General features: G+C 40.6%; 3 protein-coding genes across 10 annotated transcripts in view; 2 read left to right on the plus strand and 1 right to left on the minus strand.

Annotated features, from left to right (window-relative positions):
• LUC7L3 (LUC7 like 3 pre-mRNA splicing factor) overlaps positions 1-10,815 on the minus strand; it is a 52,417-nt gene extending 41,602 nt beyond the window's left edge. For all 7 annotated transcript variants that reach the window (XR_011164332.1, XR_011164334.1, XR_011164335.1 and 4 more), the window contains exon 1: positions 10,547-10,815. Coding sequence is in view for 2 of the 7 variants with exons in the window: in XM_069067540.1 (XP_068923641.1) it covers positions 10,547-10,645 (99 nt within the window). In the remaining 5 variants the exon portion in view is untranslated. The remainder of the gene's footprint in view (positions 1-10,546) is intronic.
• The window catches only part of MRPL27 (mitochondrial ribosomal protein L27), a 477,291-nt gene that overhangs the window by 3,925 nt on the left and 456,245 nt on the right, over positions 1-17,121 (plus strand). The gene's annotated exons all lie outside the window — the stretch shown is intronic.
• Positions 16,211-17,121, plus strand: part of ANKRD40 (ankyrin repeat domain 40) — a 28,774-nt gene continuing 27,863 nt past the window's right edge. The window contains exon 1 of one of the 2 annotated variants that reach the window (XM_069067522.1): positions 16,211-16,489. In XM_069067522.1, coding sequence (XP_068923623.1) covers positions 16,356-16,489 — 134 coding nt within the window. In that variant the 5' untranslated portion in view covers positions 16,211-16,355. The remainder of the gene's footprint in view (positions 16,490-17,121) is intronic. The other variant, XM_069067521.1, reaches the window with a different exon arrangement.

A 17,121-nucleotide genomic window follows, 5' to 3' on the forward strand; every position in this document is an offset into this window, starting at 1 on the left:
ATAAGCTAAATATTTCTAAAATTAGTGGAAAATAGGAGCTACTTTAAACAACTGTGTTTGGAAGAGAGGGCTTCTAAACTAAACAAGCCACAAAGATTAGCCAAGATAAAAAGTCAATTCTGATAACATAAAATTGAAATGCTTTTGCAGAAATAAAATTAATGCACCTAATATTAGATGAGAAGTTAATCATGTATCCATTTTGTATATAATGTTATCTGTTACGGGGGAGTGAGATGCTTGACCCAATTCCAATGTCTGCTGAGCTATTCAGATTTCCCAGCAGTTCTAGTCTAAAAGGCTATGCTCTTGAGTGTTTCTTGTTTTATCTAATCTATTCCTCAGATCTATAAGTAATACCAAGGAGTTCTGGTGACTGCTGCTTTATGACACAGTTTGCTGTTCAAACAATGCTATGCCTCCCTTGAATATATTTTTCCATCATCTTCCTTGAGATTCTAGCCAAATGAGTATTTTGTCTAGACCTGAAAAGAAGCCCCTCAATAATCTGACTGGCACAGCACCAAATCTAAATTCATTATATGATCCAAAATGAATTTATTATATCCCCCATCATCTACAAAGCCAAGACAATTAAATCTGTGGGAGACAATGAGATCTCCAAGGGAAATAGTATAAAAGGAGAAGAGAAGAGCCTTGGAAGATTCTCAGTTTGAGTTAACATTTGTTTCCTCTATACCCTAGCATACGATCTTCGTAAAGGAACATGAAATGCTGAGAAATGTATATTCTTTAATATTCCCATAGTCACTGGTCAGTCAAATCTACTTAAGTCAACAACTGATTAAGCTCTCTATTCTTGTTGGGTTCACTCCATCACAGAAGGCCAAGATTTGCAAAAAGACCACTGAACTTGCTGGTCATCTTTGAATAAGCAGTTTTAAAAATTCAACATTTTTAATTCAACATTTTCTTTTCAATTCCAAATTCTTCTCATCTCACCCCCTTCCCCAGTCACAGAAAAGGCAAGAAATACAAAACCCATTACAAATATATATAGACATGGGAAAGGGCAAAGACTGCAGACAGATAGTATGTTTCCATCATGAATCCTTTGGAATTGTGGCAGGTCACTGTGTTGTTCAGTTACTAAGTCTTTCAAAGTTGATTATAATATTGTTCTTATTGTGTAAATTGTTCTGGTTCTGCTCAATTTGCTTTGCATCAATTCACACAAGTCTTTCTAGATCTTTTTTGGAAACTATCCACTTCATCAATTCTTGACACATAATAGTATTCTATTACATTTATATATCATAACTTGTTCATCCATTCCCCCATTGTCAGGCATCTCCTCAGTTGCCAATTCTTTGCTACCATAAAAAGAGATGTTATAAATATTTCTGTACATAAACCCTTTTCCTCTTTGATTTCTTAGTAACAGGATCACTAGGTCAAAGGGTTATGTAACATTTAATAGCTTTTTGTGCATAGTACCTAATTGCTTTTGATAAGAATTAGACTAGTACACAACTCCACCAACTGTGCATTACAGTATGCTTTTCCCCACACCCCCTCCAGCGTTTATCACTTTCCTCTTTTGTCATTTTAGTCAGTCTGATAGGTGGTATTGCTCCAATTATTAGTGACTTAAAGCATTTTTCCACATGGCTACTGATAGCTTTGATTTCTTCTGAAAACTTGCAAATGCCCTGACAACTTATGAATTGGGGAATGGCTCTTATTCTCATAAATTTAGCTTGGTCCCTTATATATTTTAGAACCATATTTCTGAAATGAGACCTTTGAATATATAGTTTCAATGGAAGCTTCACTCTTCATTTTATTCCTTATAATCTAGCACTGTGCTTGGCAGATGGTAGGTGCTTAATAAATGTCTATTTAATGACTGGCTGAGGGGTAGAAGTCAGGTTACTTGAAGAAGTGGAGTAGAGACAGACACTTCTTTCAATTTGGTGGTGAAAGGGAAGAGATGAGATAAAACCAAGGATGTAAAAGGATAATATTTAAGATTTTTTTTTTAAAGGAAAGAAAAAGCAAGCATGATAGCAGCGGGAAAGATACTAGTAACTGCCTAGTCAAGATGTACCAAGAGGTATCCAGAAAGGCCCTGAAATTAACTGGGAAGTGAGGGAAATCAATCAAGAATGCAGGTGAAGGGCTTAACTTGTTGGCAAGGGAAGCCATTTTCCCTAGAGACAGGCAGGAAGTATCAATAAATAAAAAACATTTAATTACTTACTAAATGTAACTTAGCACTGTGCTAAGTACTGGGATACAAAGAGAATACTGAGACAGTCTTTTCTTTCAGGGAGCTAATAGTCTAATGGAAAAGAACACATCCATGGTGGCCAGCAAAGGGAGTTATTGTTTGTAAAGTCAGAAAGTTGATCAGTGGAACAAAAAGAAGTCAACCTATATGACTTTTTGAGAGGCAATGGTGGTTATAATTTGATTATAGTTCTTAGAGCAAGAGATAGAGAGTACTAGAGTGCTTAGCTCCTTAGTAGGCTTGTTCTCTGGAAGTCTAGTTTGGCGAATGTGATCCAACATAAGAAGATTAATGGAGGTAATTGCATCTAGCTCTATAATTCAAGTTCATTTGCTATGCTAACTTACAACCCTCATCTTTTAAAATACCATTTTTAAGAAAAAGGCAATTCAATTGTTTCAACAGTTTTTGTATTATTATTCATTGTAGTCATTCATCAAGTCTAACTCAGATCCTGGAATTACAGATTTAGAGCTAGAAGGAATCTTAGAGACCATCTAGTCAACTCCCCTCAGTTTAGAGATAGTAAGGTGTAGAGAGGTTAAGCGACTTGGTAATAGTCACAGAATAAGAGAACAGGATTCAAACCCAGATCCTGATTCCAATTCTACTGTATCTGGGAAGCCTGTTAAATTTGTAGTTTAGGTTTAATCTATCATTTACCCTTGCAAGATGAAGTAAGGCAGTTTTTCATTAAGTAGTTTCAGAATTTTAGGACTAGAAGGAGTCAATAATGACCAACCACAACTACAGAGGACCCATGATGAAACATGCTACCTTATCACACAGCCTGACAAAAAGGTGATAGGAATAGGGTACAGCTCAAGATATAGAATGTGTATGTTGGGTGGGGGACAGGAAGAACCACATACAGAACCACAGAAGTCTCTCTGCAATTAATGAATTTGTTTTGTTTAAGGATGCATGTTTACAAGTCTCTTCCCAATTGAAGGGAAAATAATTTTTAATTAAAAAATAAAATAAAGACCTTGTGAGTAGGAACTGTTTTTCTTGTATCCCCAACACCTAGCAGAGTTCCTGGAAACATAGCAGGCACTTAAGTAATGCTTACTGACATTGACAGGAGTGAAAATGGTGGCAAATTGAGGTGGGTGAGCTGTGCCCAGGTAAATCATAGCAATATCCTTTTTTATGTGTCTTTTTGGAGGGGAGAAGGCAAAGTAATTGGGGTTAAGTGACTTGCCTAAGGTCACAGAGTTAGTAAGTGTTAAGTGTTGGAGGCTGGATTTGAACTCAGGTTCTTCTGACTCCAGGGCTAGTGGTCTATTCACTGTGCCACCTAGCTGCCCCTGAATATCCTTTTCATGTGATTAAATAAACCGTATTTTGCTAATTGTTAGATGGTCTCTGAGTGTCTTATTGAGTTCCAATTTTAAGCCAGAACCATCAGACCAACATAAGGTTTGGAATGTCTCAATGTCAAACAGCCAGTCAGTGGAAGAACTAAGACTGGAACTGAAACTTACTAATTCCTACTATAGGGTACAGGATTTTTTTCTTTCCACTATATTTCTTTCTTTCCACTATGTATTTGCTCTTTCGTTGCTACTTCAAATTCTTACTCTGCACACTCAAACCTCATCTATTAGGTTATCGGTCAGCTTCCAACAGGAATTTTGGGGACATGAGAAAAAGAAATATTTAAAATTCGAAAGTTAAAAAGAGAAATTACAAAATAAAGTAAGTTAAAACCCCATAGGGATACAATCATGCAAATATTGTCACTGAGGTAATGAAAGGCACCAGTAAAATTATTTGATTTCTAAAAATTCCCAATTATCCAATTCAATTATTTCCTTATTTTTCTTTGCTAGGTTTGAAAATATTACCTCTGTTTTTTGCCCTGATGAATTTTTTGCAAACAGCATTATGAATCAAGAAAGTAAAAATTTTAATACCTCTGTTCATTTGATTTCCTGAGATTAATAACCTAATTTTCTCTAGGTTTCCCAAGCTATTCCTTCTCTTAAATAAGTTCTTCCTTAGCTTAGAAGGTAACAAGATTTTATTAAGATCTCACAATGTGCCAAACACTGCACTATTAACTTCTAGTCATATAAAAGCAAAAAGACAAACTGCCTCTTTTCAAGAAACTTACATTCTGAAGAGATAAGACAACTAGAAAAGGGCTGGGGGCAGATAAGGGATACCCAAGTGGGGACTAGTGGCAAAGTCCTTAAGGTCAGAAACACAGCCCTCAAATCTGCCACAAAAGGCAAATCAAACAGATTTCTTACCTTGGCTTTTTAATATAGACTGTCCCAAAAGGCTTAGTGCAACTTTTTAAGCTTAAAAGTGCACTAAGCCTTTTGGGACATTCTGTACATAAGTATTTAAAAGTCAACTAAACTCCCCAAACCTCAGTTTCCTAATATCTATGAAATGAGAAGGTTATACTTAGCTAATCTCTAGGATCCCTTACAGACCCAAATACTAAAAATATTAAATTCTTACATCTTACCTCACCTCCCCCCCAAAATAAAAATAATTTTTAAAAATGTTCTTACATCTTACAAGGCACTGTTAGTTACTGAATAGCAACACAAAGGAGAATAAAACAATTACGACATATTTAGTCAAGATTCACCAAGCACAGGGCACTGGGGATACAAATAGAAAACAATTTCTGGCCCTCAAGAAGCCCATAGTTTTGGGTGGGGATTTTTGGAAGGAAAGGGAATAAAACAGTGTAAAAACGAGTAAGGTACAAAATGTCTAAGTTCCTTTTCCTATTAAAGTAAGTTATAGCATATCACTATTAAGTGAAATCTCAAAATTTTACTGAAGCCATGTGGAAGTTTTGTATACAGATGCTAATGAAATAGCAGAACAGTTTACAGCTACTCTACCTCTCATTAATTCATTATTAAGTGCTGACAATCATGCACATAGAATACCACTGTTAAATGATGGTTAGAAATACTCTGGAGCAATAAAGATATCTTTAAAACTAAGGAAACTTCTGATCAAGTAATTCAGAATTTTTTCTTTTCACAAATATTAAAGCAGCACTAATAATCAAAATAGTAAAAGAAAACCATCATCATCAGTCTGTTCCTTTTATGGAATGCTGTCCTCCTGCCAATTAAATTCTTAGAAAATTGCAAATTTCAAATGTATCAAGTGATGTATACAATTCTTAAAAAGGAGGAAACAGCACAAAAGCTTCTAGTGTGTAAATACAGAATGTCAAAAGAGAAACATAACTTGTACTTGATAATCTGAACAAAAGTTTGTGTAGTTTGATAATGTGGGCCCCCATAATTTTTTAGAACATTTACTTTTCACAAATCATCTTCTATTAATTAGCTTTTCTTAATTGTATCAGCTAATACTCAGATACTGCACATCACGTAAACTTGACATTTTTCTTGGGAAATTTTCATTCTAGATCTCTACATGCACTGCATAACTGGCTATGAGGCTATGTGAAGGTCTACACTGAAGGATAACCAGAACCCATCTGTACTTAAGCTTCCTTGGATTTAATATTAAATGTACCTACAAGTTACCAAATTTCACTCATGAGTATTCAAGAAATGTCACATGGAATTTGGTATAGCTTATTATTATTATTTGCTTTTTGGAGGGCAATTGGGGCTAACTGACTTGCCCAAGATCACATGGCTAGTTTTTGTGTTAAGTGTCTGAGGCTGGATTTGAACTCAGGTCCTCCTGACTCCAGGGCTGGTACTCTATTCACTATGCCATGTAGCCGCCCCTATAGCTTTTTTTTTAACCAGCAGTTCATTTTTTCCTGCATAGGCTCTCTCTGCATGTGGTAGGGACAGCATTGTTGGTAGAGGGAGTTAATTGGCCTAAGTGCCAAATTTTGAAAACCAATATTATTTATTGTCTATTTTTGAACAGTGATGAGTGATAATTTTAGTGAAATATTTCACAAAATGTCAAGAAATAGATATTATCAAGTTTATTAAGCAAGAATACTTCGAGAGAGGGAATAGGAAGCATCAAAATTAGTCTACTCAAAAAGAAGTCTACTTTTAAATGGCAGGTTAGTGACATCTTATACATTTTCTACTGATGTGCCAATTAATGGTTCAATTCTGATTCTTTTGGGCTAGGCAGGTATTTTATTTGAAAGGCTGCACTAAATAAACACAAAGAAACAATAACAAAATATCCAACCAAACCTGGTTATTACAGATAAAGAGTTCTTTTGTTAATAGGTTCAATATCTGGTAATGCCAACCAAAATTTTGTTCCTAAATTTCCAATATATGTTGAGAGATAAAGTAAAAGTTTTTTAAGTTCAAGTAGAGTTCAATAATTTCATTTTTGGACAAAGATATTTAATTGAATCTCAATTTAGAACTTCAAAATGTTATTTTCAGTTGTTATGCCACAAAATCCCCTTCAAATAAGATTACCATTAATTTCTTACGATCTTATTTACACTCATAAATTGCTTCCTAAAAAGAACGTCCAGCAAAATGTAAAACAGCTGAAATTCTCCCACATGGTTCCTGTAGAAAATTATTTACATTAGCTGTTACAATTATTCACTTCCATGGCAACAGCAGTTACTAGGAAGAGACAAGATGCTCAATGCAGAAAAATCAGTATTTATGAGTAAATAAAAATAACAAAGGTGGGGATTAGAATCAATGATCCCTCAAAACTGCTTTGAAATTCTGATTTCACTGGAGGTTGAAGAAAGTATTTCCCACCTCAGAGCTCGCCTAAATTGTAACAGTTCTCCCAACAATATACAGTATAGCTTCTTTACTTGAGAGGTTAAGAGACAAGCAGAAAATAGCAGGAATCCCACTATGCAGCAGCTGTGATAGTGCAAAGACACAGTAAAACAAAAGCATTATGCCTTTCAGAAATCCAGCTACAATACATAATACTCATACTACATCACCACAAATAATTTAGGAGTTTGATAATTTGCAATTTTCTTTATTTACCATTTACCAAAGGGTTTAAAGAGTTCAGTTTTTAAGAAGTGACCTCCAAAGACCTCAGTTTCCTTGGGAGATGATCATCAGCTTGGGGAGAGGAAGGCAGTGGTGGAGGAATAGGTAGGAGTCACTGACAGTATGAATTAGAAATGAAGCACAGAGTAGTCCATACCTGTGGAGTTTAGACCCAGGACTAGATAGGATATCAGACTAGGCAATGGGATAAAGTTCCCATTCCTGAACTGAATAGCTAGTACTGTCAGAATGAATAATATACTGGACATGTCAAATGACCTGGGTTAGATACAGGTTTTGCCATTTAACTACCCTTCTATGACCTTGGGTAAGTCAATTCATCTTTTTGGGTCTCAGTTTCCTCAAGAGAAAAATCTAACTAGAAGACCTCTCAGGTTCATTCAAGCTTTAAATCTATGAACCTATGAAGTGAAATTATAATTTAAGGTGGTGCTGGAAGTCTTCAAGTCTAAAATTCTGTGAAATCGTATAATATGCTCCCTATTTCCCAGTTTTACATAAAAACAAAGGCACTAATGATCATTCATGAGTACTGGTAATTATACTACCTACCTCTTGACTGAGGGGGGGATAGATTTAACATGCAGAATAAGACCTATTTTTGGACACAGACAATGCTGAAATGTTTTTGCTCAACTATCCACATGTTTGTTTCTTGTACTTTTCCAAGTTGGGAGAAAGAAAATAAATGTTAACTCAAAATTTAATAGAAAAAATAAAGGTACCCCTAACTCAAAATGCTGTTCTTACTCGAGAAATTGGGGTAGGGGAAAGATGGAACTAAAAAAAAGAAAATACATCTGTATTTCATATACATACATACATACAAAAATCAAGCCTCAACGGGGGTTTGGCTTTAAGAAAAGGGAAGGCTAGATAATCAATCAAGAATTAGTAGTATTGTATTAGCCAGACAGGAATCTGTAAATTAATTAGAAGTTATGTCATGAGAATGCATTGTTCCACTATAATTTGATCTGTAGGACCCACTTAGAACATTACTTTTATTCTTACCCAATACCCCATGCTTGCCATGTACAAAATATATCTGATGAAACAGTAACTTTTCAACTTGAGTTTTAAATAATTGTCAACTGCCCTTCAAAAGTATAACAGATTAGGCAATGAAGTGCAGATAGAATACTGTCAGAATCTGAAGACTGTAAGATCTTTGAGGACAGGGACTCTTAATCCTATTTAATTACAGCTCTTCCAAAAGCTTGCTTACTCAGCACTTAAAAAACATTCAGTTATCAATTTCTATATGACCCATGGCAAGGCACTTTAACCTTTGAGCCTCAGTTACTTCACCTGGTAAATGAAAGGTTAATATTCATACTTGTCTACTTTGGAGTTAAGGGAAGCACTTTGTAAACCTTGCAGTTCTATGTAAATATCAGTTACTAATAATTATTACATGCTACAAATCAATGCAGGTAGCACAAAAGTTGAGGCAACCAACTTTATGAATTTTATTGGGCAAGTAATTGTACTGTATTATAATGACATGGCCTTTTCTAACTGCATCATTGAGACAGTAACATAAAGCATGTCACAATACATGAGGGAAGCCCTGTTTTCAGGGAAAACAATAATAAGGCAACAAAAACCAAGGGCTTGTGATCACTGGACTAGGTGCATTTTACCATCCTTAATCCATTTTACATCTTTTAAAGTATATGGTATTTTCACCTACCAGACTGTAAATTCCTTAAGTGCAGGGTCTGCCACTTTATCAACTCTGTAAACCCTCTCCACTCCTTCCCCAGTCTCTAGCACCTGCCCTAAGATAGAGCAAGTGATTAACAGAAAGTTTGCAATTAACTTGCCATACAGTTAGCTTATCCTTTTTCTATCTCTACTATAGTTTAGGCTGAGTGGGTACCAAGCTGGGTGGAGATGAAACCAAAAAATGAAGACTGGTGCCAAAGTCACAATGAAAACTATTGCTGCCTGCCTCCTGGTCAGGGAACTTCAAGTCCAAGGTAATTACTTCAACTTTCGCCCTTCCTCACAAAAAAGTTTCAATTAAGCGTGAAGAAATCCTACTGGAGAAAATCACCTTTGGAAGGAAAACTTCCCACGTTTTTAAGTAAGTGTAAATGAATTACTCTCCACAAAATGGGTTGGCTAACAAAAACACTTTACTAGTGTGTATGCATGACCTTCAAAACATCACACAACTAACAATTCATGATTATTTTAAAGCAGAAAACAAAAACAAAAAAGCCCAACACTTTTTTTCAGTGGGAGAAGGGGTCAGTTCGTCAAAACATCTCCCCCCCAAAGGAGTTTCAGGTTCATTAAACTAACTATCCATCTCTTATTCTAACGAATCACAATACAATATATTACAATACTTCTATTTCCGGTCTTAGCATAGCGTCCATCGAGTAATTATGAACTTAAATAAAAGTTTGATCACTTGACTTCTTCCCTCACAGAGAGAGCACTTCGTACTGCCATCCCTTAAAGCACCAATCTATTACGTCACAGAGTATTTAGATATAAAACGACCACTCTGTGCAGTCAGATCTTTCCTTTTAGCTAGTGCCAATTTTTTAAAAAATCCCACCGCTGGAAAAACTCTAAATATTATTTTCCTGCAAAAGATAAAATTTTAAAAAAATAAACGAAAAAGATTCCCGACTACACTTATTATACGCGATGGGAGTGGGCAATCAGCTGTGGAGTATGTTCTGGCTCTTAAGCAGCGGCTCCCTCCGGCCCCGGAGTACGCGGCCCTCTTCACGCGGCTGAAGTTTCTTGGCGCACGCAAGCACTCCCATCCACTCTGACAGGTCTCTCGGAAAGCCACGGAAATGCATAGCCCGAGGTGGAATACCAAGGCGTAGTAGGAAGCGCGGGGCGGCCTGGGCAGTGGGGCTCTAAGGACACGGACGGACACGGACACGGACACACACACACGGGCGCACACGCGCACACATACACACATCCCACGCTCCACCGAAACTTAACCAGGATGGGGGAGAGTAAAGGGGCGGATATGTTAAGCCTCTTCCCCACCCCCACCGTGCCACCTAGTTCCCCCGCAGGAGGCCGCGCCTCCGGAGCCTAGGAAATAGATACATTCTCCTTTCCCGCGCGGGCCTCCGTAGTATCCTTATTGTTATTATTTACAAAGGAGCCAGCCCCGAGGCGAGCCCCTCCCTTCGGCGGAGGTTGAGCTCTAAGGTTCGTACCACCCCACCTCCGGCCCCTCAGCTCCCGAAGAGCCCCTCCAACTCCACCCGCCCTGCCCCGCCCCAGGTCCAGGCCCAAGCCAGTCCCAGGCCCCGGAACTCACGCTCTCATGGTCCCACCGCACGTTGCTGCGCTTCTCATCGGGGGCCAAGTTCCTGTCCCGGCCCATTAACTCATCCAACAACTGCGAGGCCGAAATCATGATGCCTTTCAACGAGCGGCTGCTTTCACAGCCTGGGAATCCAAAGAAAAAACCCCCCGGCAACGCCGACGCCGATGCCGACGCCGTCCCTCGCTCCCCGCCGTTCTCCGGCAACAGGGGCCGCAGCCGTCGCTGAAGAGGAGACGAGCCAAAATGGCGGCAGCTGCGCGAACAGCTTCCCGGCGTGCCTTGCGCCGACGCCCGCGAGAACGCACCCTGGGCTGGCGGATTCCACCAATCTCGCGGTCTTCCGCCCGGTGTCTCCTGGGTCTTATAGTCCCAGTGGACCTGCGCGTCTGGCACCTCCCCCTTCTCCGCGGCCCCTCCCTTCCTCTCCTATTCCCCCCCTCCCCTTCTCCCTTCCCCCCTCTCCTCTCCGCACTATCTTTCCCGGGCCACTTCCCGCTGGCAGCTTCGGCTTCACTCAGCCTTTGGGCAGACAAAACAAATGTGGAACATGTTTAATGCTCCCACTTTAAGAATTTATTTTCCTCTAGGCATAGCCCTCCGAATAAATTTCATAGCCTTCACTAGAGGCAGCTGTGTTCTAGTGTAACTAACACTACTGGCAGAGTGGAAATCCTAATAAGCACACTGCGTGATCTTGTTCAAGTCACCTCTCTGGGCCTCAACTTTCCTCATTTGTAATATAAGCGATTGGATTAATGCCTGTGGCCATGAAATGAATAAATTATTTATTAAGCCCTTATTTTCGAAGTACTTTTCTTGCCTTAGTAGGGGCCACTTCCCACAGGAGGCCAGTTAATAAGATTATAGATTAAATCTGATTAATAAGATTATAGATTAAATCTTAAATTTGAGCTCTGATCAAACCTGGTACTTGTCTGTTAGCTCTAGTCTCCCCAGCAATTGATTAGCACTGAGTAGGCCTTAATAAAATGTTTACTGACTGACTCTAGTAACTTGCCCAGGTTCACACGGTTAGTGTCTTAGGCAGAACTTGAAGCTAAATCTTCCTTACTCCAAGTCCAGGGCTCTATTTGATATGTCAGGGCCTTTCTCTCATTACTTTGTGATTATTTTGTATATCTTTGGTGTGTATTTTTCTGTATGCATGTTTCCTCTAATAAAATGTAAGGTCCTTAAGGAATTGTTTGAGTTTTGTCTCTGTACCTGGTATTTGGCACTATGCCTGCCTGGCACGTGGAACCATTAGCAGCGTTCTCTAATCCAACTGCCTAATTTTAGAGATGAGGAAACATGGTAGGGCTCTAATAAAGGCTTGTTGAAAGTGCAACTGAAAAAAAAGTGGGGGGAGTGGGTAACTAAAGAGAGCAACAGTATGACAGTGTATAATGAGCCAGCCATGGAGTCAGGATGGTCTGTTTTCAAGTTCTCCCTCTTCCATACTGTTTATGTGATTAACTAAATAGGCTGAGGTTCCAGTCTCTCTTCTCTTCAATCTATCCTTTCCATAGCTGCCAAAATAATCTTCCTGAGGTACAGCTCTGACTACATAACTTCCAAGTTCTAACACTTTCTATGGTTTCCTATTGCCTCAAACTACTTATCCTGGCATTTAAGTCTACATATTGTGACTTCAAATTTATCTCTCAATATTTCACTATGTGTACTCCATGATCTAGCTAAACTAGACTACTAGATACTCCCAAATACATCTCTACCCACAGTGCAATTCATATGGACTATCCCCCATCCTTGGAATTCACTCCATCCTCATGTTCACCAAACATGAATGAGTAGCTCTCACCTCTAAAAAGCTGTAGCATGCACAGCAACCACAACCCAGTAAAACTGTTTTTGTCAGATAGGCTAAATCAGTAAGAGGGTAACCAAGGGGCCTCAAACCCACCAGTGAGTTAGGGGGATGCCTACCCCAAGCACATGAAGACTTTTTCCAGTGGAATAGGCAGATGAGAACAATTTGTTTCAATGGCCATGAAGGCAGCTGAAGCAGGCAGTAGAGGTGCTTAGAAATTGGTCAGACATCAAAGATCCCTAAGTCACCCACTGCAATCTGGGCTATTGATGGTCTTCCTGACTTTTCTCTTGCCACTGGACTTCAATGACACTGAAAGAGAGAGTGAGGCTGATGACTTTGTGCAACTCTGCTTCACTTAAATTCAGTTCACAAACAAGTCAAGCCATCACCTGTGATGTCATTGGTCCTCTTCCAAAATGAAGGACAAACAACACGTGACTGAGCAAATGACTTTCACTCTCAGTGCCCTATGCAAATCTAAGAGTGTAGTTACAGCTGCAGACCTGAAGCACATGAGTTTTGGTAGAGTGAGCTCCCTAAATAAATTCAAAGATCTGGTCCCTATTCCCCATCTCTATTCCCTTATCCTCCCACCCCACAAAGATTGAATACCATAGAAATATTTAGTTTTGTCTTTTTGACAATAGTGTAAGGTAGAAAGAACAAGAGTCATTCTACTCTGTTTTATAGAGGGAGACTGTGGTAGAGGTTTTTAAAGTGACTTCCAAGATTACAAAGAGAGTATTGTGATGTTTACTATATATTGTATGAATGAAAACTGACTTAAACTTACATATGCTGACTCCTAGCTGTGGCCACTTCAAATATTTACTGAGTTTCTATACTTGGTCTAAGGGAGACAAAAAAGAAAGTCTATTGAGAGTTGGGTAGGATTGTAGAGGTTTTGCAGATAAAGAAATCAGGTAAATTTTGTATCATGGAAAGGACATGGAACAAGTTTCATTAAGTTTCACTTCTGTGGGAGCTTAATCCTAGGACTCATTTGAATTCTTCCTCTGTTATTGCCCATGTGATCAGGTACATCATCTCTCTGGGCATCAATTTCCTTCCCTGTGATTGAAATGGTATTGAACAGCAGAGGTTTGAATCCTGCCTCAGACACATTGAGCTGCATGACCCTGGACGAGTCATTTGATCTCTCTATGTCTTCTGATCTTAGTTTCCTGATATGTAAAAGGAGGTTAATGATAGCAGGGTTGTTGTGAAGATAAAATAGGATAACAGCTGTGAAGCAATGTGCAAACTTCAAAGCACTATATAAATGCTAATTATTATTATTATAAAATATATAAGGGAAGAGAGAAAACTAAATCCCTCTTTTCGTACAACTATTATGTATTTGAAAATTTACATACCACTTTATAGCCACAGTCAACTTACATTAAAAGCCAATACATTCAAAAAGCATGAGGTATGTCCTACTTTTGAGAAAATTCAATAGATAAACACAGGAGGCTTTTTCCTCACCACCATCAAGAGAAAGGTTGCTTTGAGTGCACTAGGGAGCCCCAGGAGAGAATGAAATGAAAACTCTAACACCTAATTTTGTCCCTTCCTGATTCATCCCCTCTCTTCCTTCCTTCCTCCCCTCAGTGTTGTCTCTGAAGCCTCCTGACCTCAAGATCTCTCTGAAGCACCTGGGCACTAGCCCAGCTGTGTTTTCTACTCCCTTTGGATGGAAGAAGCAGTGCTGCCTCTGGTTCAACCTCTCAGTAAATTGATTAGGCAAGGATCTAAGAAGGGTTTTATATTTATATACACACACATATACATATATATACAAGATTTATTTATGATTTTAATATACTTATTAATGTTGTATAATATGTAATATATTTATATATAGACATATATAAAGAAATCTTGTATATATAGGTACACCATAGTTCTTTTAGGAGCTTCTGGGAGCTGAATCAGTATAATTCTAATTTAACCCTGATATTTTATTTCCTTCTTTCTTTACTCCTACAACAGCTTTCTTGGGTAGTAATTAATTACTAGTTACTCAGTTTACAAGCTGTGACAAATTTTTTAAGAAACAGATTTATATAAAAGTAGACTTTTAAAAAAATAACCAAATACTTATAAAACTTTGTTTAAAGAAAAAAGTCAAATACTGAATACCTGCAATTCTTTTCTATAGCTATTACATAAGACAGACTAGACATAAATAGCATGCTCTCAAGCACAATGAAAAGAATCAGTATAATATAGCTATTAATTATGCCTAGGGTGGGGCAAAAGGGGCTTTGCCACATCCCAGGTGAGCTGCCTCTGGTATATATGTAATCACATGCCTATTGTGAAAACCCATATCCACGTAATCATTTCCTAGTCTGTTTTCCCCATGGTGGGTACCAGGAGCTATTTGAGCTATTAGTGCTCAAATAAGTCAGAAGGACAATCAAAGAGACACTCCTTATTTCTGAGTCTGGTCCAAAGGCTTTCACCAGGGGTTTAGTCTTTACTGGTTTACAGAGATGCTTCCCCTCCCCCCCCCCCCATTATCTGTGCATTTCCTTTCATCTTGGAGACTGTAACAAAAGATGAAAGATGAAGCGGGGAAGGGAGAGAAGAAGGAAGGGAGAAAAGGAGAGGAGGAGGAGAATGGGAAGGGGAGGAGAGAAGAGGGAGGAAGGATGAGAAGAAGGGGGAATGGAGAAGAGCAGGAAAGGGAAGAAGAGGGGGAATGGAGAAGAGCAGGAAGGGGAAGAGGGGGAATGGAGGAATGGGAAAATGGGAGAAGAGGAGAGGGAAATGGGAAGGAGAAAAATGGGAATGGGAAGAGGAAGAGAGGGAAGAAGGAAAAGGAAGGAGAGAAGGAAAGTGGAAAAAAGGGAAGAGAGAAGGGGGAAAAGGAGAGGAAATAAGTGAACGGTAAGATGGAGAGAAGGGAAGAGGGATAAGGGGAAGGAGAAAATGGGGAGGAAGGGAATGAGGAGAAGAAAGAAAAATGGAAAGGGGAAAAGAAGAGGTGGAGGAAGAGAGTAGGAGGGAAAGGGGGAAAAGGGAAAGGGGGAGGCAGCTAGTGAGCAGGGGAAGAGAAAGGGAGGGGAGGAGGGATAAAGGAAGAAAGAGGAGATGAAGACGGAAATGAGAAGGGTGAAAGGGAAGAGAGAAGTAGGAAGAAGGGAGAGAAGGGAAGTGGGAAAATGGGAAGAGGAAGGAGAGGAAAGGATAGGGAGAAAAGGGGAGTGGAAGTAAGAGGGGAAGAAGGGAATGGGTAGGAGGAAAAGAGGAAGTGAATGGAAAGGCGGGAAGAGGAGAGAATAAAGGAGAGAAAGAGAATGGCAAGGAAGAATAGGGGAGTGGAAATGAAGGGGAGGAAGAAAAGAATGGGTAGAAGGAGGAGAGTGGAAAGGAAAGAGAAGGGGGAGGAAGGGAATGAAAAGAAGAGGGGAGAGTAAGGAGAGAAGAGGAGGGAGGAGAAAATGGAACTGAAGCGGGGTGGATAGAGGTAAGGGGAGGAGGAGGAGCACTAAAAATAGTTGGTGATTCATCGATGGCCCATCACCCAGCAGCGCAGTTACATAACGCCGGGGCCGGCCCCGCCGGGCCGCTCGGCCTCTCTGGCGGTAGGAACGGAAAGTATCTAGGTCAGGGTTGTCACACCTAACAGCGTCCCCCCAGCGCGGGCCGGCGGGCGGGCTTAGCTCAGCCCCCGAGACAGCGGCGGCGGGGCGGGGGCGGGGGCGGCGGCTGCTTCGAGGGGAACCCCGGGGGGTGGCGGGCGGCACGCACCCTCCCCCCTCGCTTTCGCTCTCGCTCACTCCGGGCCCATGGCAGTGGGGAGGCCGCGGCGGGGGCGCGGGCAGGAGCGCGGGCGGGCGCGGCGCTGACAGGCAGCCAGGCCCCTGAGGCTGGCGGGCGGGCAGAGGCCGCGGCAGCTGCTGCAGGCTCAGGCTGAAGGGCTGCGGGGAGGAAGTGGAGGCCCCTGGGGGAAAGATGAGCGCCCAGCTGGAGGAGAAGGAGCAGCAGGAGAGGCTGAGGGAGGCCGCAGCCCTGGGGGACATCCACGAGGTGCAGAAACTGGTGGAGAGCGGGGTGGATGTGAACTCCCAGAATGAGGTCAACGGCTGGTAAGTGGCCGGGACGGCCGTTTGGCCTCCCTGGCTCTGCCTTACGGCAGCCTGGGAGCCCAGCCCTGGGCCTTGCATGTGGGAGTCACAGCCCCCAAACCAGAACCGCCTCTGCTGTACCCGAGGCTGATCGGAGTTTGGATTTGGGGTCCAACTCCAAGATCCCTCCCCACATCTCAATCCTATAGCCCCTTGTGGGGCAGCTTGGGCGATGTCATCAGGGTCCACCCCTCCTCCAATATGGAGACCTTTTGGCCAGACCTTCTCACTAACTCTACAGCACTTAGCCCCGTGGATGGCACATAGTAGGCGCTTAAATAAATGCTTCTCTCCTTCGTCTCCTTCCCCGGTATGTAGTCTGTACCCCCTCTTCATACAGCACCTCAAAGAGGCAGACTGCTTCAGTTTTTTCTTTGTATCCCCAAGCCCCAGCATATTGTCTTGAATTTGTTAAGTGCTTAATAAGTATTTGTTGAATTTTGTAGCAGCCAGTCCTACAGGCCTGTGGAAGGGAGGAGGTGAGCAGCAGCCCTGGACCTGAAGAATAGTCAGAGGTTTTCTTTCTGAATTAACTCAACTCCTCTTCTCTTCTCTTCTCTTCTCTTCTCTTCTCTTCTCTTCTCTTCTCTTCT

The sequence above is a fragment of the Petaurus breviceps genome, unplaced genomic scaffold, assembly GCF_028583685.1.
Source record: "Petaurus breviceps papuanus isolate PSGF00001 unplaced genomic scaffold, PetGlider_PUasm1.0 90750, whole genome shotgun sequence".
NCBI classification, from domain to species: domain Eukaryota; kingdom Metazoa; phylum Chordata; class Mammalia; order Diprotodontia; family Petauridae; genus Petaurus; species Petaurus breviceps.